The 24,756-nt window shown below is 38.6% G+C and overlaps 2 protein-coding genes across 5 annotated transcripts in view; one reads left to right on the top strand and one right to left on the bottom strand.

The window, feature by feature from the left end:
* ccdc106a (coiled-coil domain containing 106a) overlaps positions 1 to 3,934 on the top strand; it is a 15,504-nt gene extending 11,570 nt beyond the window's left edge. For all 3 annotated transcript variants that reach the window (XM_051864271.1, XM_051864269.1, XM_051864270.1), the window contains exon 9: positions 109 to 3,934. In XM_051864271.1, coding sequence (XP_051720231.1) covers positions 109 to 133 — 25 coding nt within the window. In that variant the 3' untranslated portion in view covers positions 134 to 3,934. The remainder of the gene's footprint in view (positions 1 to 108) is intronic.
* Positions 3,794 to 22,768, bottom strand: arhgef5 (Rho guanine nucleotide exchange factor (GEF) 5). Of its 2 annotated transcripts, none has more exons than XM_051864267.1 (15): positions 22,142 to 22,768; positions 18,034 to 21,208; positions 16,699 to 16,747; positions 15,836 to 15,876; positions 14,258 to 14,622; positions 13,234 to 13,394; positions 12,191 to 12,343; positions 11,951 to 12,080; positions 11,347 to 11,421; positions 11,131 to 11,220; positions 10,896 to 11,044; positions 10,668 to 10,811; positions 9,103 to 9,173; positions 8,905 to 9,009; positions 3,794 to 5,064 (listed from the first exon to the last, which is right to left on the bottom strand). In XM_051864267.1, exons 2-15 carry the CDS (start codon positions 21,038 to 21,040, stop codon positions 4,928 to 4,930), a joined length of 4,677 nt encoding a protein of 1,558 aa, XP_051720227.1. In that variant the 5' UTR covers positions 21,041 to 21,208; positions 22,142 to 22,768; the 3' UTR covers positions 3,794 to 4,927. The 2 variants fall into 2 exon arrangements, with proteins under 2 accessions (XP_051720227.1, XP_051720228.1); XM_051864268.1 differs by having other exon boundaries at positions 18,448 to 21,208; positions 22,142 to 22,765.
* Positions 22,769 to 24,756: the final 1,988 nt, after the last annotated feature.

Here is a 24,756-nt window from a genome sequence, read left to right on the forward strand (position 1 = left end):
AAATACACATTCTTACATAATCATGAAGCGTGAAATCCTGTATTGACACATTACTTTCATAAGTACATAAAAACTGACCATTGGATTGTCTTTTTTATGCTCCTTCAGGTTGAAAGGAACGGATAATCGATAATTGGAGGAATTAGTGGAGTGATTCTCATCCTGCTGTACAGTGAAACCCCTTCACTGTATTTTAATGTACCATAGTACACACATATACCATCTCAACCTCCACATTGTGCTGTTCAGATCCACTGTGCTCTGAACCAAGTCTACTATTACCTCTGTTTACTCACTCATAGAGCTAGATGCTCACACTGGGCTGCACACTTATGCTTTCAGGTTTGCTATTTTGGAAGAGTACTTGGTTCTCCAACCCATTTTACCCATATGTTTCATAATGGAATTCATAGTATCTGTTCTGATTGATTGTTGCTACGGTTGAAGCTAGGGATGCTCGACGATCGATTATTTGTCAATAATAATTTAATCGATAAAACTTATTGATGGTTGATTAGGCAAGGTCACCATTACAGTGCGTAGTTTTGAAGTGCAAGCGGCTTATGCGCAAAACACTACACTACTTCAAAGACACAAGGAAAAATGAAGCGAGTGTGCCATAATTACGTATTCTAAGTGTATTAATATCTCCAAGCCATGCAATGGAATAGACAGGCTAGATGTTTATTTCGAAACATAATTAACCAAGGGTCCAAATAACCCTCCAAACAAGTGATTTTAATGAACATAAGAACTACTCTTCCAGCTGTGCGCTCCTATTCTATGGCGCATGGTAAATCAAGACCTGTTAATCTGAGCGATCAATCCAATCCAAGTGCGCTCCAGCTGTAAAACGTTGTCTCTAAACAACGTCTCTACCCACCCACCAACCCGAGATCCAGTTTCCATTGGTTGAATTTCAAATGACGTTTGACAAATGAAAACACTGCGTCATGATCACAACTCGATCGAAACCCGAAAGTCTTATAGCTTTAGCCAAGCAGCATGTCAAGTCACTCCGTGATCTACACATTGTCTTATGTGGCGCAAAAGCATCATGTGTATGCTGTTTACACATGCGCCGACGGCTCTTTTAAATACAAATACTTGGTATAGTTTGGCCTCTAACTGAAAGAAATATGTTTGTTGTATTCTGCTTGTTGAGACCTTTACAGAGATATGACAGAAATCTATCTGTTATGTACGATGATTTTACAGATCACATTTTCGTGTAAAGCAGTTATTTTTTCACGATATGAAAATAGAGCACTTCTAATATGTCAGCAAATTTAAAAGCATTTGTTAAGTGATGGTCATATTCCCTATATTCACTGTAAAGCCAAGCTTTTAGGCTTTAAAACAACATCTGTTTAGTGTTAGTTAAGCAAGTGATTGTTAAGTAATGTGATAACTTAGCCCCCTGCTTCGGATTTAAGAGTATTAGGTTAATGATTAATCAAATAATTAATTTAAACGATTGATTATGAGAATTCATGTAAATTGACATCCCTAGTTAAAGCTGAAGAAATTCACTTCAGTTAAACCTCAAACTGAAATGTGTAGTGACGAGATCAGCCCTCTGTGCTGTGCAGCTCTATAGCAGCAGACCTATGTGTTGCTCAGAGGTTCTCTGTTGGGTCATGACATTTGAAATGTTGGTTTTACTAAGAAGCGGTGCACTCACAGACCAGTGCACTCCTTCTGTTTTAACACTGTGCTACTCTACACAAGCGGCACCTGTATGTTCTCATTAGAAGCCCATTGGATTTGATTTGTGGAGTGTTTGTGCATGTGTCTCCCTTAATCAAGCCCTGACTCCTATTAGACGACACTGACTGTTCAGCATGTGAAAAGTTTATATAGTGTAAATCAGTGATAATACATGTTAAAACAGTTGGTAATAGTTCTGGTCTAGTCTAGTACCGCGTAGTGCAGACGATAATGATGTGTGAGGAGTTGAGTGAGTGCATGAGTGAGTTCCTGTCTTACCTGGTGCTGAAGTTCTCATGAGTGTGTGCGTCTTTGAGATTGTTTGTCAAATTCACTCTGTATGTCTGGATGAGCTTGAGATTAGACTATTCATGGCTCCTTTGAGCACATATTTAAACCTCCAAGTGGCTAAAAAAAACAGCAAGTTTCTCTTTCTCTTCCTAACCACCAGACAGTGTTTTCAGGAACACTTCAATAAGTTTCAGTTTGTTAACATTATTTAATTATAACAAGCTAAAAATTAAGAATTTTTATAGCATTTATTAATGTAGGTTAATGTTAACTTAGGAATACACTTTTTTCATTGTTAATTTTTGTTCATAGTACATTAATTATTAATTATACACATTAACATGAAATGTTGTACTGTGTTTTGGACATGGTGACAGCGCACTACTAACACAACTCAACCAGGACTCGCACCTTTATTTTGCGTATGCCTTGGGGGGGAATTATTTAAATGAGGAATATTGTGACGTGTACGTTCCCAGAAGAAACCTCAAGACTACAATCGAGGCGTTTCAGGGAGTTCAGAAACGCACTTACTGATAAAGAGAATAATTCCCTTTGGAGTGACTTTGTGCTTTGTAACTTTGCAGATCTTTTTCATGCTTAAAGGGTTAGTTCACACAAAAATTAAAATTCTGTCATTTATTACTCACCCTCATGTTGTTCCACACCCGTAAGGCCTTCATTCATCTTCGGAACACAAATTAAGATATTTTTGATAAAATCCGATGGCTCAGTGAGGCCTGCATTGCCAGCAAGACAATTACCACTTTCAATGTCCAGAAAGCTACTAAAGACATATTTAAAACAGTTCATGTGACTACAGTGGTTCAACCTTAATGTTATGAAGCGACGAGAATAATACTTTTTGAGCGCCAAAAAAACAAAATAACGACTTTTCAACAATATCTAGTGATGGGTGATTTCAAAACACTGCTTCATGAAGCTTCGAAGCTTTACAAATATTTTGTTTCGAATCAGTGGCTCAGAGCATGTATCAAACTGCCAAAGTCACGCCCCCCAGTGGTAAACCATTGAAATTTGGAAACACTTATGACATAACAAAGCCTCGTTTACTGAAATCACGTGACTTTGGCAGTTTGATACACGCTCTGAACCACTGATTCAAAACAAAAGATTTGTAAAGCTTCATGAAGCATTGTTTTGAAATCGCCCATCACTAGATATTGTTGAATAAAGTCGTTATTTTAGGGGTTTGTGGCGCTCAAAGTATTCTCGTTGCTTTGTAACATTAAGGTTGAACCACTGTAGTCACATGAACCGTTTTAAATATGTCTTTAGTAGCTTTCTGGGCATCTAAAAGTGTTAATTTTCTTGCTGTCAATGCAGGCCTCACTGAGCCATTGGATTTTATGAAAAATATCTTAATTTGTGTTCTGAAGATGAACGAAGGTCTTACGGGTGTGGAACGACATGAGGGTGAGTAATAAATGACAGAATTTTCATTTTTGGGGGAACTAACCCTTTAAACAGCAACATAACACACTAAAGAAAGTTGAAAATGTAAAAAAAAAAAAGCATAATTAAAAAAAATTCCATTGTTAGCTCATGAAACATAATGTATTAACTAATGTTAACAAATTGAACCTAATCGTAAAGTGTTATGTTGTTCACATTATCTTGTACTTTTAATGTAATTTTACTCTCTGCAACCTTTGATTACGGGTCAGGGCTCAAGTAGATTTCAGTTTTGCCTCAGGAACCAATAATTTGTGGATATTTCAAGTACAATTCAGTTGATCATAAATCCATTTCATGTTTTTTTTTTTTGTTGTTGTTGTTGTGTTTTCTCCATGTAGCCATGAAACTGTTTATGGTCTGGTCTTTTCTTGTCATGAGAGAAACATTTATGAAATGAATTCGTATTGATTCTTCATATTGTAAATGACACTAAAGCATTTGATTTCTTACTGAATCCTGTGCCTCTTTACTCTTTCATTCTGATTCTTTTTTTCCTTGAGGTCTTGCTTCCTAACGGCCTTCCCATAATTACAAATAAAAATCAAAGTGCACTTGATAAGAATAAAAATCTCATCTGCTAAACCAAGAAATGTTCTTTCAGGAAACAAATGATCAGTTTATTACAGTTATATGCCACTCTGTTTGAATGTGGATGGAATTATTCCCTGAAAACATAATACTTTATATCTTTAAAGTTAAAAACCTATATTATGTACATTGCAGGTATTATGTACATTGTTATAACCTTGGGTGTTCTACCCTATTTTTATTCTTAAAAATTAGCCATCTATAATTCATGATCCTGAATAAAATTAGCACAATTTGTTTAAGGAAAAGTTCACCATTTGTCCTTTTTGCATCTTTGTCCTGGAGCACGACAATATCCTCTTTAAATCGTATTTGAGGCTGCAGTCAGAATGTATATTCCATGTTGAAAGGGATGTAATGTTTATAAATTGCAGGTGTGCAGTATTCAGAATTTCTCACTGATTCCATTGTCTTATATCCAGCTGTAGTTGCTCCTCAGTGAGATAACTCGCTCATTAAGAGGAAAACAGACTGTGGTCCAATTGTCTGTCCAGGAGTGACACCCAACTTCCAAGTTATAATAAAGACTTTACATGATGTTTACATAAACACTGTGGAAGCTGCATAGATACTCATTTGATTGCACCATTTGCACAAAATCATGAGATATCCAAAGAGCTCTGTTGGTGCAATTCAGCATCTTTCCAGACCCTTTCTCAGGGTGTGGAGTACCATGACATGGGTGTGACCATATCGCCCACATCACCCTTATCAGCTCGAGTATCTACACAAAATAAATAGAAACTTCCCACATAAATCCAAGTTCTTGAAGGTCTTTTTGGATAAGACTTTAAAGTAACACTAAAAAATTGTGGTTGAAAATGTCCACCTGAGAACCATGTAGGATGTACATATTAATTCACATTGCAGCTGTAGCAATTCTCATGGTGTCCAGAAGGTTGCGCTTTCTTGTTTTGTCGCTGACTATTGTCTCCAGGTGAGCCTCAGGGGCCCAGCCTCGTTGCCTGTCTGACAGACGAGTTCCTTCCACCCAGCCTGAAGCAAAGGAAGAGAATTCCATAAATGAAATTTTAGTCAAGCATCCATTTGCAATTCAGTTCTGTCTGCTTGTAACATAACATTAGCATCATGCCTGGCATGTCTAATAAGAACTTGTTTTGGTAGTACTTCCAAAGAATAGAAATATAAGGTATGCTCATTGGAGTATTCATTCATTTTTTCAGTACTGTTAAGTCATTTCAATTCAATAACGGTGTAAAATTAATCAATTATGAAATTAGTTCAATTCAGCTATGAGTATCTCTACAGACGGCAGTAGCGTCATCATCTAGCTCAATTCGGTTCAAGTTTTGTTCTCAGCTGATAGTCAGTGCAATCAAATCAATAATATTGCTGAATAAGTGTATTTAATAAGTGTCTTTTAAACCCCAACTTAGCAAGCCAAAGGCGACAGCGGCAGGGAACTCAAACTCCATCAGGTGACACTGTACAGGGCACCTCATCAGTACTACAATCATATCATACAGTGTGTGGGCGTTTACATAAACTATGGCAACTTGGAGTGAAATCTAGTCATGAAAGAATGTTTATCACACCTGAAGAGTTTATCTCCAACCCTAATCAAACATGCATGAAAATGCTAATCAGTTTCTTCGAGATTACTTAGGCCTAGTCCACACGTACACGGGGTATTTTTATAAACTGAGTTTTCCTTCTTTCGTTTTTAAAAAAACAAACATGAAAACACAAAAACACTCTGAAGTGCTGTCAAGAGCATGCCAAACCAGCAGGTGGCAATATAACCCTAACTGTAAAGCCATGTTGGCCAATCAGAAGCCTGGAAAAAAGGTTATTACCGGCTCCGACATCACAAGCCAAAATCTCCGGTTTCACCGTCTACACTGCAACCAGAGTTTCTAAAAATCTTCAAAATCAAAAATCTTCATCTTTTCAAAAATGTTCAGTTTCAGTGACCGGATACTGCGTTTGCCATGCGGCTAAACCGCATAGAAAAAGCTGCGGTTTTGAAAATATCTGTGTTTGTGTGGACGGGGCCTAAGAACAGTGGCTCTCCAGGACCAACGTTGTCTACCCCTGCACTAGGGCAAGTGACAAAACGTCTTGATTTAGAGCCAAATCCAACTTCTGACTTTTACTAGACATTCTACAACAGGCGTATTCAGTCTTGCTCCTGAAAGGCCACCTTCCAGCAGAGTTGTGCTCCAGGCCTGATTAAACACACCTGAACTAGCTAATCAAGGTTTTCAGGATCACAAGAAACTTCCAGGCAGGTGTGTTGGAGCTAAACTCTGCAGGAAGATGGCCCTTCGGGAGTAGGGTTGGACACTCTATTTCTACTGTGACCTAGGCTGCGTTCCAGTTTGTTTTTTAAATGCCCTTTCCTCGCTAACTTCCCTCAGTCTCGTTGACTCAGATGTACGTCTAGTGATGTTGCATGAGTGCCCACTACTGGCAGAACCTTTGCAATGGGCTGAATTGGAACATCCTAAGCCCTTGATCACTTGGAATCCACAATGGAGCTGATTTATTATTTATTTTTTCCCCTTACAAAATTGTTTAATGCAGCATTCTATATGTATATATATGTGTGTTTTAATAATTTTTTTAAATATTTAATATATCAAAGAGTTGTTTGTGGTGGGGAAAATTAAACGCGATATGCGGTAACGTCACAATCGTGTTGCATTGTGGGTTATGGAGCTGCCTGAAGTGTACATATAAAGTAGACTCGCTCCCTTGGTCAAAATCGAGGGAGCGATGGTCTGTCCATATAAACTTCTCTCGTCCACTTCACGAAGTGGAACGCACTTCAAAATGGTGGCAGGGATTCCCCCGAGGGGAAGTGCTCCGGGAAGTTCGCAAGTGCGTGTCTAAAACTGGAGTGGAATGCAGCCCTAGATGAGGGGTTCCCAACCCTGGTCCTAGAGTGCCCAGCATTTTATATATTTCCCTAATTCAGTGTTTTTCAGTCCTTGTCCTGGGGACAAACCACTCTGCACATTTTGTATGTCTATTTGACAGTTCTGTTCATGGAGCTCTTACATAATGAGCTGATGATCCGAATCAGGTGTGTTAAATTAGAGTGATGACAAAGGCCAGAGATTGTATATTATAGGGAGATGAGAGGGTCTGTATCTCTTACCATTGGAGAAAGCGTAACGGCTAACTTAATCACATGCGGCACCTCTCAGCCTATCGTGTAATGGCAGTGACATCAGTGCCCGCCGTTCAAAACTCCTTCCCTGCGTACCGCCACAGCCGGTGCCTTAGCATTAGCCGTTACACTTTTTGGCTAAAGGTTGCCTTCCAGTGGCTTTAACACAACATCTATTGTTCTATCTGTTAAACAGTAATGCGGCACATTTGCTGTTGGTAATGCTGTAAATGAGTCCTACCTGTCGCAACATTCCCTAGTCTGCCTTCTCTTAAAAGAATACATTTTTATCAAGCTAAAATCTACACATAGTTCCCAAGAAAGTATTGTTTAGTGTAAAACATGCTGAAGATTAGCAAACGGGCTGTCGATTCATTAAATGATTAGCTATTTCCCCACAAAAGCTGTTTAATCAGCATAGTGAAGCCTCTCATCCATTGACATCCATTCAAAAAACAGCCTCTGGTCTCCTTCCCTGCGTACCGTCAGCGGCGGAGCGTTAGCATTAGCCGTTACGCTTTTTTGGCTAAAGGTTGCAGGCTTGCCTTCCAGTGGCTTTGCAAAGGCTGCATCTGAAAACTTAGGCAGCTGACTTGCTACCGTGCAGCGGTGGGTCCCCAGGACCAGGATTGAAAACCACTGCCTTAATTAAACATGCTGGATTCAACTCATCAGCACGTTAGAGCTGGGATGGGCAACTCAGGACCACTGTCCTGCAGAATTTAAGCCTAGTCCACATGTACATATATTTTTATAAACTGAGTTTTTCCTCCTTCTTTAAAAAAAAAAAAAAAAAAATCATCCACACAAGCACGGTTTAAAAAAGTCTCCGTCCACATGAAAATGCAAAAACATGCTATGAAGCGCTGTCAAGAGCATGCCAAGCCAACAGGTGTCATTGCCATTGCACAGACTCACCTAATGTAAACAAAGGAGATAGCGGTGCACAGTCTGACATCAAACAAAGGAGACCGCACTCCTACGTCACAAGCCATGACAACACTGCAAAAACCCTGGCAGGAGTTTTCAAAAAGGTTTGGTTTCAGTGACCTGATAATGTTTGCATGTGGATGAACGGCTAGACCGAATAGAAAAAGCTGCAGTTTTGAAAATACCCATGTTTGTGTGGACAGGGCCTTAGCTCCATCCCCAGTCAAACACACCTGAAACCGAACTCTTTAGGATTGTTTGAAAATTACAGGCAGGTTTGTTTGATTAGGGCATGGAACTAAACTCTGCACAGTGTTCATCCAGGAATGAAGTTGCCCATTCCTGCATTAGGAGGCAATTGGTGTCAGATAAGGGAGACATCCTAAATGTGCACTGTTGAGGGTACTCCAGGAACAGGGTTGTTAAACAAAGATACACACCATACTTGGCCACACGTCACATCACTTTAACTTTTCACGTCACTACACTTTTCACAAAGTTGTAGGTTGAACCATTTTGACTGCAGTGATCCATGGACTATCACCATTGTAGCCTTGAGCAAGAAACTTAACTTTAGGTTGCTCCAGAAGGACTGGTCCTGTAGCTGTTTAGTAATGTAAATGTGGTAATGTTCAGTAGTGGCGTTTTGCATGTGGTAGTGTACTGTCTTAGAAAACCAAACTGAGCTGGCCTCAGGTATAGTGACAGAAAAATAAATTCTATTCATGATCTTTCCTTTATGTGTCCATGTGTTTAGCGTTATAACTCACCATCACTACTCTGCTGGTGAACTAATAGAACGTCAGCTTTCTCTAAACTGAGTTCATCTGGTTGCTGGGCAACAAAGGCTCTGATGCACTGCATTTGTGCAAAGTCTGCAAATGGGAAAAGAAAAAAATTCGAAACATTAGCATTAGAATATTTATTTTGAAATTGCAATTTCCTTCAGAGCAGGAAGTGGCACATACCCTGAACTGCGCTGAAGTCAATCTCAGGATAAGGACGTGAGAGTGCTGATATCCAACGTAGTTTATCAGCTCTGAGAGAAGATGTAAAATGAGAGATGGGTACAGATTAGTTTAATGCATCATTTAGCTCAACAAGACTACAAAACACAAGACTACCTGACTGAAATAAATTTATGCTGTGCAATAAAGTTTTCCAAGTGACAATGGGTGCATCTCAATCAGCTCCCTAACATCCTAAGTCATGAATCAGTATATCGCGTACATGAATTCGGGCACTGGTAAGGACAGCAAAGGATGCTGTCTCACTATTTGGGACATATGACAATGTCCTCATTGTACAACATTAATACTGGTATTTATGAACAACAGCAGATCTGATATCTTTCTGACATTATTTTTAATGTTATTTAAAGCTAGAGTCCATAAGTTTTGCCTCTTTGTCGCCATCTCTGTTTGAAACCTGCAATTGCAGTTATTTGTGGAATTATCATCTTTACGTGGGTTGTGAATCGGCACGGCATGAATCTAATGTTTTGAGGAGAATGTGTGGCTGTCAGTCACCGATATGGATACTGTACTTCGGTACATCTGAAGAAGTAAGTAACAAATCTGCTACTTTTGTTCTGAACAACTGAGAAAAAAAAGCATTACAATAAATCGCGTTGCCAATGGTGATTAAATCTAACGATCGCTTAGCTCGGATCACATCAAACAGTGCAAATTATTATTATTGTTATACTTTGTTCTCAAATTGTTAATGTTAACAACATCAGCATGGCGTGACTATGTGTATTTAGTGTGTATTAGCGTTATCTGTTGATTTCAATTTCTGTACAGTCTAATCTCTAACGTTAATTTGTTATACCATACAATCCGCCATCAAAATGATAATTTTAATTATTCCAGCTGCTGTGAGAAAAGGCTATAAATGATCCGCCACCTGCAGCATCCTCATATGCCATATAGCCTACTAGTTGGGACTCCTTCTTTATGTAAACAGACATTACATTATTAAGTACATTATTATAAATACTTTGCTTGTTACATATATGTGCATATGTTACATATATGTAAGGGAACATACTGAGCATCGATGCTCCCTGGTTTTCATAGTGTATTGTGGGACTTCTTAGGGAGCAAACGTTTCGGAGCACTGGTAGGATTTTGCAATTGAGACATCCCTTAAAATGGCAGACTCCCTGATCAGTGCCCTGACTATTCACTGAGGAAGCTGACTGAGATGCACCCAAAGTTTACAAATGAGGAAACCCTACAGCAGAGGTGTTCGATTCTGCTCTTGGATTGCTACTTTCCTGCAGAGTTTAGCTCCAACACAACAGCCTGAAAGTTTCTAGTGATCCTGAAGAGTTAGTTCAGGTGTGTTCAATTAAGGCTAGAGCTAAACTCTGCTGGAAGGTGCCCTCCAGGAGGGTACTGGAACACCTCTGCCCTGCAGCCTTGTGGACTTCACAGGGCATGCGCACATGGCAGCCACTGCATGTTAACAAGACTGAAAGTGCAACTGATTTCTTCTCATAAATAAACATACACATTGAAATACTTACTCTGTATCTGTCTTCAAAAGCAGGGCTTTTTGCGACATGTGCAGACGGAACAGGTTTTTCTGTAAGGAATGCAGTTTGAACCTGCAGTTCTCAACCCGCAGCTCTGACACTGGAGCATGATCGATAACTGTAAACCTACCCCCTCTGCGAACAGGAAGATAAGCAAAGTTATGCACCATAAACATTTCATTTTTTTGAACTATGGATGTTAGTGAAGGTCAAACATACTCTTTCCGCAAAGAGAGCAGGAGATAGTCATTAAAAAGGTGCATATAAGCGTTTCTCTCATCTTCCCTGTCTTTCAGGGAAAAGTCTCTCAGTTCAGTCACAGATCCCTCTCGTACCAGTCTGCGGGACTGACTGATCAACGGAAGAGTCTAACACACACAAATAAAATACGGGGTCATTATAAATATCGTTATTATTTAGATGGCATTCAGAACAAATGAGGTGTCACGCTCACCCTACACTCAAAGTCAACTTTGGCATTGAGAGTCACAAGTGACTCAATGTTCTTCATTTGAGAGATACTTTCATTACTCTCCTGGATCATCTGTAAAGCAGCAAGGAAGCATGGGACAGTGGTAAGAGAGAAACTGAGATAACTGATAAGAAATTCCAATGCAGATATGTGGGTGACATAACTACATATTTTCAAGTACATAAAGAGAAGTCTCACCTTCTCAAGTAGTTTCATGGCCTTTATGGCCTGTGCTTCATCCTTGGTCTTTGAAGCGGTTCTCTTTACAATATTCTGCCGACAAAAATAAGATAAGAGAGCATTTAAAATACAGCATGTCGTATTCTCTGAGAAAGGAGACTAATATCATGTTGATATATTATTGGTTTAGTTGGACAACATAGATGAAGAAGGCTGGACACAAATTTCAGAGTTCAAAGTCAAGAAAAAAAGTCCCAGTAAGCAGGTCACCGTGATTTTGCCAAGTAAGACATGCTCCTAGATCAACATCTATTGTTGATCCTGGAACAACATTCCTGTCCAAAAACAGTCCTATCGCTACTCCTAAACCTAACCCTATCCATAATTTATCCTAAAATCAGAGGCAAATGATACAGTAGGTGAAAAAGAATGGTGTAGAAGCCCCTAAACCTTGTTGTAAGCCTAAACTTCACAATGATTAAAAAAAAACTATCCCCTAAATCTGATTGGTTGATTGGAATGTTGTTCCAGGATCAACAAGGCATGGCATTCTCTTCAAAGGTAGAATATGTCATAAAAAAATGTGAGAGACAGATTTAAACAGGACAGAGGAAGACAGTACCTGCACTAGCAGTTTGAGGCGAGTGATTCTTTGGAACGGCAGAATGAGGAAAGACCGTAAAGGCAGTCGTTGACAAACCGGGTTACGCTCTAACTTTTCCACAACTCTACGGAATTCATGACTCTCATCCCTATGAGAGATGGTTGAAAGAATCAAAGAAATCATAGACAATCATGGAAAAAAAAAATAAAAGAGGAAAAGCACATTTTCCACTTCAGATAAGTGCAAACAAATACTCACATTAATCTTTGATACGTCTTGTCCTGATATGATTGGTTGGTAAGGTATGGCACATAGACCTTTCGGAATCGTGGACAGTGTTTGATAATAATGTCGCAGACGGTAAAGTGCATTATGTCCTTCTCCACTGTTTCTTCCAGTTGAGACAGAAAACTAAATTAAAAGAAGCTTATATTAGTGGCATAATTCTGACTACAGGGGCCAGTTGTTCAAAAAGTTTAATCTGGATCAGAATCATCTGGATTTGGAAATCCCATGTTTTGCTATCCAGGATCAGGTAATTCATCTTACTTTTGTGCTGTTTTTTCAAAGCAAAATCACCCTGATCCAGATACACACTTTTTCAGATTACCAAATCTCGATTACTAATGCTCTATGGAGCCCCTAAAGGGACATGGGAAAAAATTAGATGGGGAAAAAAATATTTCAATGCTTTTGCGTTCTCTCTGAAAAGTTTTGCGTAGTGATCACCCAAGAAACATCGCGTTCGCGCGCAAAAAAACTTTTGATTGGTTCATCTCTTATGATTGTGCCAATGTAGCTTACAAACAGTGACAAAAAAAAAAAAAAAAAAAAAAAACACTTCAAATTAAATATATTTTTGTTTGATATTTACTGTTAAAGTGCTGCTGGGATCAGTACAATCCTGATGTTTTGAAACAAATGTATCCAAATCTTACTAAAATGTTTTGAACAACACAAACTGATGATTTGATTCAGATCAAAAACCAAGATTGGATTTTGTGATCTAATTTGATTTCAAAATCTTTTTTTTTTCTTTTGAACAAAACATTTTCAAGATTTGATCCAATCTGATAGCCAAAATCCAATCAGATTACTTTTAAACAACTGGCCCCAGGATGTTGTCAGAGTTAAACTGGAAAAGATGGCTAAAGATGAAGATTTCATGCACATTTAGGGAGTCTTAAATTTGTCAAATGGTGTCAGCAGCACACAGTAGATGTAGAGAACTGAACATTTTTATCAAAAATAAAATGTTTTTCTTCAGTAATTCTGTTATTGTTTAATGACATGATTGTAACCTGTGACTGGTGGCTCTAACATCAATTAGCCTGGAGAACAGCCAGTTTTTGTCTTGTGAAGACAGGATAACGTTGAGCGGTTTGGACATGACAAAGTTCTCCACTACGATGTCCAAACTGCGGCAGTATGATGCCTCAGAGGTCACGACCTCAAACCTCACCTGAAAAATACAGATTCTTTATGGTTATGTCCTTACTAATAAAAAATGAATATCTCACAATTACTTTTGTATTTACTTTTGTAGCTTAAAAATGTATGAATTTCATGGCATTTGATAACAAAATATAATTTGCTTCTGTAAACAAGTGTTAAACCTTTTCTCAGCTAACTTCACTTTTCATACCAATTTTGCAATTGTCAACCACCAAGGTCCTTTTTTGTGAATGTATGAGTCAGTTCCCCCTGAGTTAATTGTTTTAGCTTGTTGAAGCTTGTTTTGTTGAAAAGCATGCTTGTGCTGTTTTTCTTTAAAATATATGGCACTTGGTTTAAACTGTTATTATCTAGCACAATGACATTCATATATTTTTAAGTATACAACTTAGGGTACGTTTACACGACAACCATGTACTAAAAACTGAAAAGTTTTTCCTTTGAGTTTTTGGTGTACAGATGACAACGTTGTCAAAAGACGGTTCACACAGATCCACGAAAACGATTGAAAAATGCTGTATTATTCATGCCAGGCCAGTAGTTGGCAATGTTACTTTGTAAAGAAAAACTATCCACCTAGACTAAACACGTAATACACATGCACATGGTGTAACCGTTTTCACAAATACTCATTTAAGACGATAAAGGTATCGATTTAAAAACTTGCACATCGAAACCCGTTCTCAAAAGTTTGCATTTTCAGGCCCCCAAAACGCCATTGTTGTGTAAATGAACGATCAAAACGCATAAAAAGTTTTCGGTTTTTAGTTGAAAATGGTGTCGTGTAAACGGCCCCTTAGTGTTTCGAAATACATTTTTTGGCAACTGTGTTTTATGCAATGTTAGGTGATACTGAATTAACAATTCTACCTCCTGCAGACGTCTCTCATCTTCAGTGAGTATCTCAAAATCTGAGCTCTTCCTCACTCCCGGGAGCTCCTGCCACAGTGTGGGTGAGGAAGCAGAGATGGGCACGCGAGGGGAAGGGGGTCTGCCTATGGATTGCTGAGGCACATTAAGACTTTTAAAGGAGTTGGTTTGGGACAGAGTGTGGGGGTGCAGGAGGACTTGAGGGAGAGGTGGGAGGGGTCTGTGTGATAGCTTAGGGGAATGATTTGGGGAAGAAGATGAACGGATAGAGAGATTATCGCCACTTAATGATATAGAATCGGTATGAGACAGCAGGATCTCTCTGTTCTGGGCCACCTCATTGTATTCCTGATACAACTGAGAGTCTGCAAGAGAAAGAGACAGAGGGATCATCTATATGGTTCTAGAGCAGTGGTTCTTACCTAGACCCTGATTTTACATTGGATATATATAAGGTAGGCCTAGTAAAATGTTACAACAAATGTCCTTAAAATCAAGCAATGCCATTTATTAACATTAGCAGGAACTACACAACCAACTAATAATTTGCACATAATACTTTGTGGTTGGCATAAACCAGCCATGTTTATTTTCATTGCATGTGATCTCATATTTAATGTTGACTGAATTGTAATTTCTTTTACCTCGGGTTGTTTTGTTCATAGTTTACAAGGATGAGAGCATGTCATGCAACTTGTCTATGCTGGTATCTGCCTAATTTGGCTAGCTTTTACCAAAGAACAGCTGAGTTTTCTCCAGCCTCTAAAAAGTCAATTGAATTTGTTTTATCTAACTTTGCATAACTTTATGTTTATTTGCATTTTGTATTATTTGAATTTAGCATTATTTTTTCCTGCTTTCCATGACCCTCACCACCGGGGTCACTAAGAAAAACAATGGTAAATGCCAACAATACAATTATAATCATAAAATCGTGTCTAGTTAGATACAGCAAAAAGCAGAAAAAAAGGCTAAACCAGTTTATCCACCAGTTGAGAAACTGAAAATTGAGGAAAGTACAAGAAGTCAGGCAGAGCACAGTCTGTGAACAAGTACAAGTCAGTAAATCAATATAGATAAAAAAGATTTACAAGCAAAAACATCCTTGATTCTTTATTTTTTTTTCTTCTTTTTTTTTTTTTTTTGTAACACTAAGTGAGTATTTGCAGCTGTTTATCTGCAGTTCCAAGTGATGTGCAAGCACAAACCTGTTTTTCGCCTAGAGGACTAGCAAAGTAGCATAGTTAGGAATGACAAAACTTTTCCTTCTCTGAACATCTGAACTGTAACCCATGTATTAAGAACCATACATAACAGCCAGTTACAATAATATTATGTACAATACAGTACAATGAGTACAGAGGGGCATGTAAAATGGTTCTTGTCCAAAAAAAAAAGGGGGGGGGGGGGGGGGATTTGTATGACTAGGAATTGTATGTCTTTGTAATGTTTTAATGAACTTTAAAATGGAATAGAATAAATCATCTGTAGTATGTTATAGCCATGTACATGCATATTGTCATGTACATGTAAAGATGAGTCAAGTGTTGCATAACAAGAAAAAATACAGACACTTACTAAAGAATTTAGAATTCCTCTTTTTTGTCCTCCCAAGTTTCCTTAATGTAAGACAAAGAGAGAAAATTATAACTGTGATATCATGGTCATTTGTAAGACTGTCTGCAAACAAACTACTGTCAGTAGTGATGGACTACATAAAGTTTAGAAACATTACCAAGCCAAACCAAAAAGAAGAGTGGCTGGTTTCATGCTATCATTTCCATTTTTTGTTCTTTTGAGATATTATACCCCCTTATCAGTTATAACCACAAAACTCAGTTTTCAACTGAATGATTTTAGCTAATCATTTCGCTAATCATGTAACAGGGGATAAAGGAACAAGTATGTCAACAAGTCTGCCCACCTGAGATGACATATCTAAAATAAAAGCAGCTTTTATTACACTGTAAAAAGTAATACGCTATATCTACTCCATAAAATTTTGGCAACAGATTACAAGCAATATTATTAATTAAATTCAACAAATATAATTGAGTTAGAATTAATTGTCTGGTCACCATTATTGTGATCAGTGTTTCATTTAGTTGGACAGTTTGACTTTGCTTTTTATGTCAGTTTGTGTTTTTTGTAATGGTGTTTGCTAATTTAACACATTTTAAATGGTTGACTTTTAAGGAACTAAATTGATTAATATTAACTTAATGCTAATATGTTGAATTTAATTAATATTGCTTGAAATCTGTAGATAGAGCGTATTACTTTTACAGTGTAGGCTATATGACTGGACTGGAGTCTTCATCTCAAAAGTACAAAACATTTTAATAAGGGACTAAATACTGAGTGCCCCTTATAAAGCACATGTTTGTTGTGGTGTTTTGGAATGTGGGACACATACATGCTGTAAAGTCTGGTTCTCCTACCTTAGATCCATTTCACTCCAGGTCGAACTTAATTCATCCTCCTCGCCATCTAAACAACCAAAACCCAGAAATCAGCACATAACACAATGCTGTTATTTAGCATCACACTTCTTAATCTTCCCTTAACCAAGATAGAATTATAATCTAAGCAGCCTAAAACGAAGTAATACATCAACTCAAGCAAAACAGATGGGGAATGTTGTATGTGGCCCTACACAAGTTGTAAAAAAGGAAACACTTCAAGATCTTGCTTTCCAGTGAATAACTGAACGCACACTAGACCAATGGCGCAATTCAACAGCTCTAATGAAAATGTGGCAATAAACTAAAAATAAACAAAATTTGAAGAAAAAAAAAAAAAAAACAGGAAAAGGTACTGGGGGAGGACTTGTTCATGAGTAAATGAGAATGGTTTAGTTTGTGAAACAAAGGAAATCTGGCAGTTCAAAATTCTGCCTCTGCCAAGAAATGCTGCTGTTTAAGGAGTCTTCAGCGGTCATGACTCTAACCCCCACAAGAATCCTCAGGAGCCCTTTGTAGCTTCCAGGCTATGAGAATATGACTACCAAAAATCAATCAAATCAATAAATCAATGAAACAATTTTAGGACTGTTTACAAAATCAGTTAGGCTATTGGCTATTATGTCAGACCCAGTCAATATGAATGAAAACTGTGGAACAAAATGATAGAAATTACCACAGCCTGGGACATTTCGTGCTCTCTTTCTTAAAAGTGTCTATGGTCACCACCAATCCACTTGAACATACAACAACATTTGGCACCCAGTTGTGTCAGATTTCATAGAAAAAATGTAGGGGCCATATTTTCATCCTATAAATCCTATATCCTATAAAAACATTTAATACAGCCCTGCACGTCCTGGACCATTTACCACATGGTTTAAGGCCCTGCCATTAACCTGCAAGGCCTTGGTGAGGTAAAGAAAGTTACTTCTGAGGTGGAGCAAATTATCACATATTCATAAACATTATAATGACTTACATTTATGATTCTATTCCATGGCTGAGTATTAGAAAAAATAATCCCAACATAACTGAAGTGAAGACTTGTAACTGCTTATTACTGTTCAATTGTTCGGGATACTCAGTCACATGTCAGGAAAATAAAGCTGACATTTTACCACCCATGTTGACACTTATTTATGGGAAGATGACTCATGAAATTCTGTTACACTCTTGCATAAGCACATTTAGTCTCTCTACTTGACATTACAGCACTGGTATGTTAACTTTGATAGAATAGGTTCAGCAAGGGTGGAGCAAGGTGTTCATTGAATGTCCGATTTAGTCTTCTTATGTTATTCCTTCTCTCACCTGATATGTTGAATATTCTTGTCCTGCGGTCCCTTCCAACTCCTTCTCCCTCTTCCTCTTCTTCTTCCTCATCCTCTTCTTCTTGGGTTTTCTCCGTCTTTCGGAACCCTCGCCTCCTTATACGAGCCCCATTCCCCAAATCTTGAAAACTACTAGAGCTTAGAACGACTTTCTTTGTGCTATCTTTGTTCTTAGAAACTTGCTCTTCTACCTTCCTGTCTGCCTCTCCTTCTAAGGAAACAGTGTACTGGATAGAACTAGGATCCAGCTGGTAATGTTCCTCACTCGACTCTCTCTCCATCCCTCCCTCTCTTTCTCCTCCCTCTGTCAGTTCTTCCTCCACCCTCAATTTGTCTGTTTCTTTTTCACCCTCTGTTTGTGTATTGGTTTGTATGTCTATGCGTGTAACACTACCTCTTGTATTTTCTGTGTCCCCCAACTTCAGACCCAGGATCTCTTTCACCACGTTCTTGGCCCATCGAAGATGAGGAGCAGTAGAGCTTCGCTTTCGTTCTTCGGATGTACTCCATGTGTCATCTGAATCAAAATATTTAACTGTTTCTCCAGTAACTTCTTTTTCTCCTAGTTGTAATGTGTCTTCATTATGAGTCTCATGACATGGCCATAAAGTTTCAGAAGGCTGTGTTGGGAAGAGTTGGGTGTCTTGTTCTGATTCCTCATTGGAAAGAATCATTTGGCCTTCCAGTGATGTTACACCCTCTTTTGCCTGGTCATCAATTCCTGTTCCCTCCCCTTTGTCCTCATTAGGAGAAAGAGTGAGGTCATCCATCGCACTTTCAATGTCTTGTTCACTGTGTTCAATCTCTACAAATGCATTAGCAGTGCTCATTTCACCTTGGTTGTCCATATTTTGACTTGAATGCTGATTGCCTGCTTCTTCAACAGTAGTATCTTCATACGCATTCTGTTTAGTTAGGGACTTGGGAAGGGTCTGAGAAATCACACAAAAAACTTTTGGGGGTCCTTTTGGAGCCCTACGATCTGCTCTCTTATTCGCTGTTTGGTTTTCCAGTTCTTCATCTGTCCCGATCTCTCTGCCCTGAGTAGCTCCTGAGTTTCCAGAGACATCATCAGCAACTCCACCATCCCAGAATTCTTTGCAGTCTTCAAAATCCTCTTCCTCAGCATCATCCCCTCCACTGGAGACAGTCACAAATCCATCATCTGCTGACATCATTCTGCCTTTCTCTGCTTCCGATTCTCCCTCACTTCCTTCCTCATTCCCCACATAGTCGTATCTATTGTTCTTTCTCTGTTCTTCCTCTTCCATGTTATCAGGCACATTTTCCCTTTCTATCTGCCACTCTGTTTCCAGGGCTTCTCTGTCACAAATCACATTCCCTTCCATGCATTTCTCCTCTTGTTCTACCTCGACATCCCTCACGAACTCCCCAGCCATTTCAAGTTCTCTATACTTGTCCTCAAGACTCTTTTTCCTGTTTTCTTTCTTTCTCTCGGGTTCTTCTTCATGTCCAGTTGTCTTGATTTCTTTATATCTTTGGATGTACTTCTCTTTTTCTCTCTCCCTCTGTGTGTACTCTTCTTCTAAATGGGATTCTTTTCTCTCACTTCGAGGTTCCAGCCACATTTTCCTTATCCTAGGTTTCTTTGTAACTGCCTCCTCAGCAGCAAAGCGTTCACCCCCCTCTTCGTCCCTCAGAGCACTCTTTACTTCCTGCTCTTCCTCTGTTCTTCCCGTTAGTTTCTCTTTATCAATCTCAGAAGTGTTTTCTCGTTCTCTGTCCTCGGGGTTCTCTCTCATTGCCCTCCCTTGTTTATTCTCGATATCACTTCCTGAAATCAGCTCTCCACTACTTTGTCCACTCTTCTCCATTTTACTTCTCTCTGTCTCTTTTTTCTCTCTCCTCCGCCTCTCCCTCTCTTCAATCTCTCTTTCAGAATACCTATCCCTCTCTCTTATCCTTTCTCCATCTCTATACCTTCCTCTCTCAGTTGTGTATGAGTATGCATCTCTGTCCATTCTTTTATCTTTGGAGTCTCTCATTCTGTCTCTTGGTTTATCCATCTCTCTGAGTCGCTCCAAATTTCCCCCTTTAGGATCATAATAACCTGTTTCCCGGTAATCTCTTTCTCTTGGCATCACCATGTCTTGCCGTCTCTCTGCTTCTCTATCTCTACGTCTGTCTCTCTCTCTAACTCTGTGTACCTTTCGTTCTACATCGCTGTCTCCTTCACTCTTGTAGAGTTTGTGTCCACGTTTAGAATCCTCTTCTCTCTTTCTTTCCTTACCCCTGTCTCCATCACTGTCTCCTTCGCTTTTTGTATCTCTTTTCCTAGATCTCTCTCCCTCTCTCTGTCTCTCAGTTCTCCTTTCCCTGTCTGAAAAGCTTTCTATCTCTCGTTCCATGGGTCGAAGATAATACCTGTCTTCCTTGTCTCTTTGTCTAAGTTTGTCTCTCTCTCTGTATGTCTCTCTTTCCCTCATGCCTGAAAGGTCATTATCCCCTGGATAACTTTCTCTCCTTCTTTCTCTCATTTCAGAATCAAACTCCTTATTTCGTTCCCTCCGTCTTTCTGGCTCCTCCTTTACGAGCCTTCTCATTTCATTTCTCTTCAACTCCTCCCTGTATCTTGTGCTTTCTCTTTCACTCAGTGTGTCCATTTCTCTGTATCTCCTTCTTTCCCTTTCTCTTTCATTTTCATATAGAATGTCCATCTGTCTTCCTATGTGATGCTCCCTATTATAGTCTGAATGTAGTATCCTTCCATCTTTCTCTCTGCTTGGTTTTGTCATTCTTGGAAAAGTGCCTCCTTTTCTCCTCTCATTGTCTCGGCCTCCATATTCAGCCTGCTCTGACACTGATGACTTTCCATTTGCACGTCGATCACCATCTCTCCGCCTTCCTCTTTCTCTCAAGTCCATCTCTCCATCTCTTCTTCTGGTTGCAGGAAATTTCTCCCTCTCCCTAGTCCAATGATAGGCATCTGGCTCCACTTCTCCTTCTCTTTCGCTTGGTTTGTCCATCTTTTGGTGTTTCCAAGTCTCTTCACGTAGGTCACCTTTGCTGATTAGCTGGTCACGGTTTGCTCTTGACTGACACAAACTGTCTAGTGCACCTTAAGAAGACTATATTTGCACAGTGTCTTGAATGGCCCAATTAGTTTGACTGTTTTCCATGGCAACATAGAGAACCTATGAGGGATGAAACATGAATCAGTTCCAAGTCAAAAAAATAAACCAACTAAAATTCATATTCCAAGAGGATCACAGTCAAACATATTCTGGGAAATATTTAAAACTTTAGAGTGTCTTGTTGCAACATGTCAGATATAGATCTTGGCAGCTTACACAGTTACGATTAATGTGGCTTGTTTTAAAAATATGCTGAGCTGAATATCTAACATTAATTTGGCAGATGCTTATCCGAAATGACTTTTGATGGATTCAAAGTATACATTTTTATCAGATTTTGTATTCCCTAACAATTGAACCCATGACCTTCGAATTTCTTGCACCATACACTACCAGATAAGTTACAACACAATAGAAATATACAGTTCTTGTCAAATAAGTCACTTCAAACCACATGTAATATACTGTTATGATGCATATACGATGCATACAATTCAACTTCTCTTGAAACTACTAAAAACTAATAAGAACTTTCACACTATGAAATATATTAATGCATTTGATATACAAACAGCCTGTTTGTCAGTTCAGCAAAATGAAAACCTATCAATGCATTACAAAGAATGCAGCTGAACCAACCACTGCCCTATGCTATTCTTGTACCTTGTTCAGAGGCATTTCAAGTAATTCATGCTTAGGAAGAGCCAAAGCACTATTAAGAGTGGTTGAAGGAACATGGCTTCAACATAGCTGACTCATGTCAAGATGTAGTGAATTATATAACTATAATTATAATTATATAAAATCATTAACAAATTCATTAGAAAAATGAGGGCAGTGAATAGCATAAACACAGATAAATATTACCCAACCATGACAAGGCAATATTTGCCTGTGATGTGGACATGTTTGTTTACAAGAACGGTTTGTTTTACTAAAGTTACACCAAAAAGAAAAGAAGGAAATGTTTTGGGAATAATGCAGAGGACTCACCTGAGAAGTGTCTTGGGGGACGCTTCTCCGTCTCTCCCCTTCTTTCTCTTTGCTTTCCAGACAAAGTGAAGCTAGCAGGAATTGCACAACTCATAGACATTCCACATATCAGTGTTTGCCCATTGAGAGAACCAAAGTCGAGTGAGATAAATGATCTACTGAAAACACTGATTTAATTATCCAGCCTGTCTCTGTCCTACTTAATCTGTTCATGTAATCAAAAATAGTTTTCAACACAGTAAAAAGTTTCTCACAGTGTTCCTCTCTCTTTTTTTTTCTGTTTCTCTCTCTCGTCCCCTCCTCCCGCCCTTCTCAAATTCCCAAACAAGTTTGAACAGATTGACACTTATCTTCCTTCCCTCCTCCTGTTTCTGTTTTCCTTATACTTTTCCCCTCCAGCACTGTCTTAAAGAGGAATCCACCGTCTGTTTAGGCTCGTACTTTTCTTCACTTCTCATAAACTCAGTAGACCCACAGTGATTGCGTTACAGCTTGTTCCAGTAATTCAGCCCTTCACTCACCTCACCCTCTCTGGCACTGCATGCTTCTGCCTCACAGAAACAGGAAACAGTGGACAGTCTGGGCGTCTCTCTTCTGTGCTGTGATTGGTGGGGTTGAAGATGCTGGGTGTGTCTGATTTCTCAGGTAAAGGCATGAGAAACAGTGAGAGCAAAGGGGGAGGGGCAGACGAGTATGAATGTGTCAATACACCTAAGCATCGTCAGCAGCTTACGTAACACTAAAAAAAAAAAAAAGTAGCAGTTCTCAGAAAAAGCTGTAAAAGTCAGTGGGAAGCACAGATGACACATTAGAAAGGATAAATTATAAAACACATAGAACAATGATGTATTATAAAACTTTAGAAACACTTATTTTTGCTCTTTATCTGCAAAGCCTTTCAAAGTATAATTTTGTGTATTACTAGCATAAACTTTGAGGTTTAAGATGAAAATATTTTTGAGTGGTGAGTAAGCAATATTGGATGCAGATTTTAATCCAAAATTCTTTAGTTTAATTGATTATTTTTGTTAAGTTTATTGAACCATACTGAACCATCTGAACAAGCTCAGCTCCAGAGTGAGCTGTTATCTTAAAGCAAACAAGCAAAACACAATCTAAACAAAACTTATACAAATCAATTAAATGTCATGGACAAAGGTTAAGATAAATGATCAATCATCATCAATTTGGGAAGACTGCAATAAACTAATCAGATACTTCCAGTACAATGACAAAGAGCATATACTGACATCCTAAAAGGAGAAAAGTGCAAATATCATGGCCTTGGTTAGTTTCTAACTAGATCACAAAAACTCATTGCAGGAGAACATATAAAGCATATAGGCTACAATACCAAAACACATCTCACAAAAACTAGTGCACTTGAATGACTTTGATATTAATACAAAACTGACAAAAGAAAAGATTGTTGCTTTTCTCTTTATAGTGAAGTCATGTGATGACCAGACCTTAACTTGTGTAAAGAATCTCAGCAGGAGACTAAAAAACATTTGGCATTTTTTAAATAAACATGCACAAAATAGGGCCTAAAACTCTTAAAACGCCCTTCTTGCATCTTTTTCAACAAATTAGTGATCATCACTCGTGATAAGGAAGACACAATTTTATGAGCTGCTCAAATTTGTCTTAAGATTTTGGTTTTTTATTCATAAAGATTCATTATTGACTTGGTGGTTATCAAATTGTCTGTAGACAGCAAGTAGCCTAAGCTATGCATGTTCAGACAGAGTAGCAGTGAAACCCCAGTTTGCTGTTTTTGTTCTAAAGGTGTCAAAACCACAACGTATATCTATTTTCATCTATCTATCTTGCAGCTGTAGCATTTGACCTGTGTCCAAAATATTAAAAATGCTGTAGTCGGAGGATGCTTTGCAAGGTAGAAAGGCATCGAGGCACATCTGAAACCAATGTTGGCTTCACTCCCTGTCATCTAAGATACATTCATCTGATCGATTTTTGAAGGCAGCATAGATATATCCTTTGCTGCCTTTGATATCTCACAATCCTGTGCATTCCATGACAGTTGAGCTAAAAATTAAAGATGGCGTCTGAAAGTTGGGGTTGGTGGTCAGTTTGTGTGTAAATGTACATGGTTTTGATCAGCGTTTTCCCTTACTGATGTCATTCCTAGCGAGAAATTTGTTTTGTAGTAGCCTAATTAAACATTCTTTTAGTTCACTAAAGCTTGCTCTATTTTGCTGTAGATCATTAAACCGTTATGCTGCCTCAGAAGTCTGTCTGAAATCAGTTTCGTAAGGTGCCTTTGTGTGCAAACGCTGCCTACAATGTCATTGCCTGATGAGGCAGAAGGGCTTCAAGTCAGCTGCCTTAAAGGAACACTCCACTTTTTTTGAAAATAGGCTCATTTTCCAACTCCCCTAGAGTTAAACAATTGAGTTTTACCGTTTTCGAATCCATTCAGCCGATCTTCGGGTCTGGCGGAACCACTTTTAGCATAGCTTAGCATAGTTCATTGAATCTGATTAGACCGTTAGCATCTCGCACAAAAATGACCAAAGAGTTTCGATATTTTTCCTATTTAAAACTTGACTTGACATTGATTTGTGAGAGACGCTACGTAATATCATTGCACC

Source organism: Ctenopharyngodon idella, chromosome 16 (assembly GCF_019924925.1).
Source record: "Ctenopharyngodon idella isolate HZGC_01 chromosome 16, HZGC01, whole genome shotgun sequence".
NCBI classification, from domain to species: domain Eukaryota; kingdom Metazoa; phylum Chordata; class Actinopteri; order Cypriniformes; family Xenocyprididae; genus Ctenopharyngodon; species Ctenopharyngodon idella.

What these genes read in the sequence shown, in the direction of transcription:
- arhgef5 (XM_051864267.1), bottom strand. Translation starts at nt 21,040, where the DNA reads ATGGACAAACCAAGCGAAAGAGAAGGAGAAGTGGAGCCAGATGCCTAT. An exon ending in TGGAGTGAAATGGATCTAAG is followed by an intron (nt 15,877 to 16,698) that starts GTAGGAGAACCA and finishes TCTTACATTAAG; the next exon opens with GAAACTTGGGAGGACAAAAA. An exon ending in GTTAGAGCCACCAGTCACAG is followed by an intron (nt 12,344 to 13,233) that starts GTTACAATCATG and finishes CTTTTAATTTAG; the next exon opens with TTTTCTGTCTCAACTGGAAG.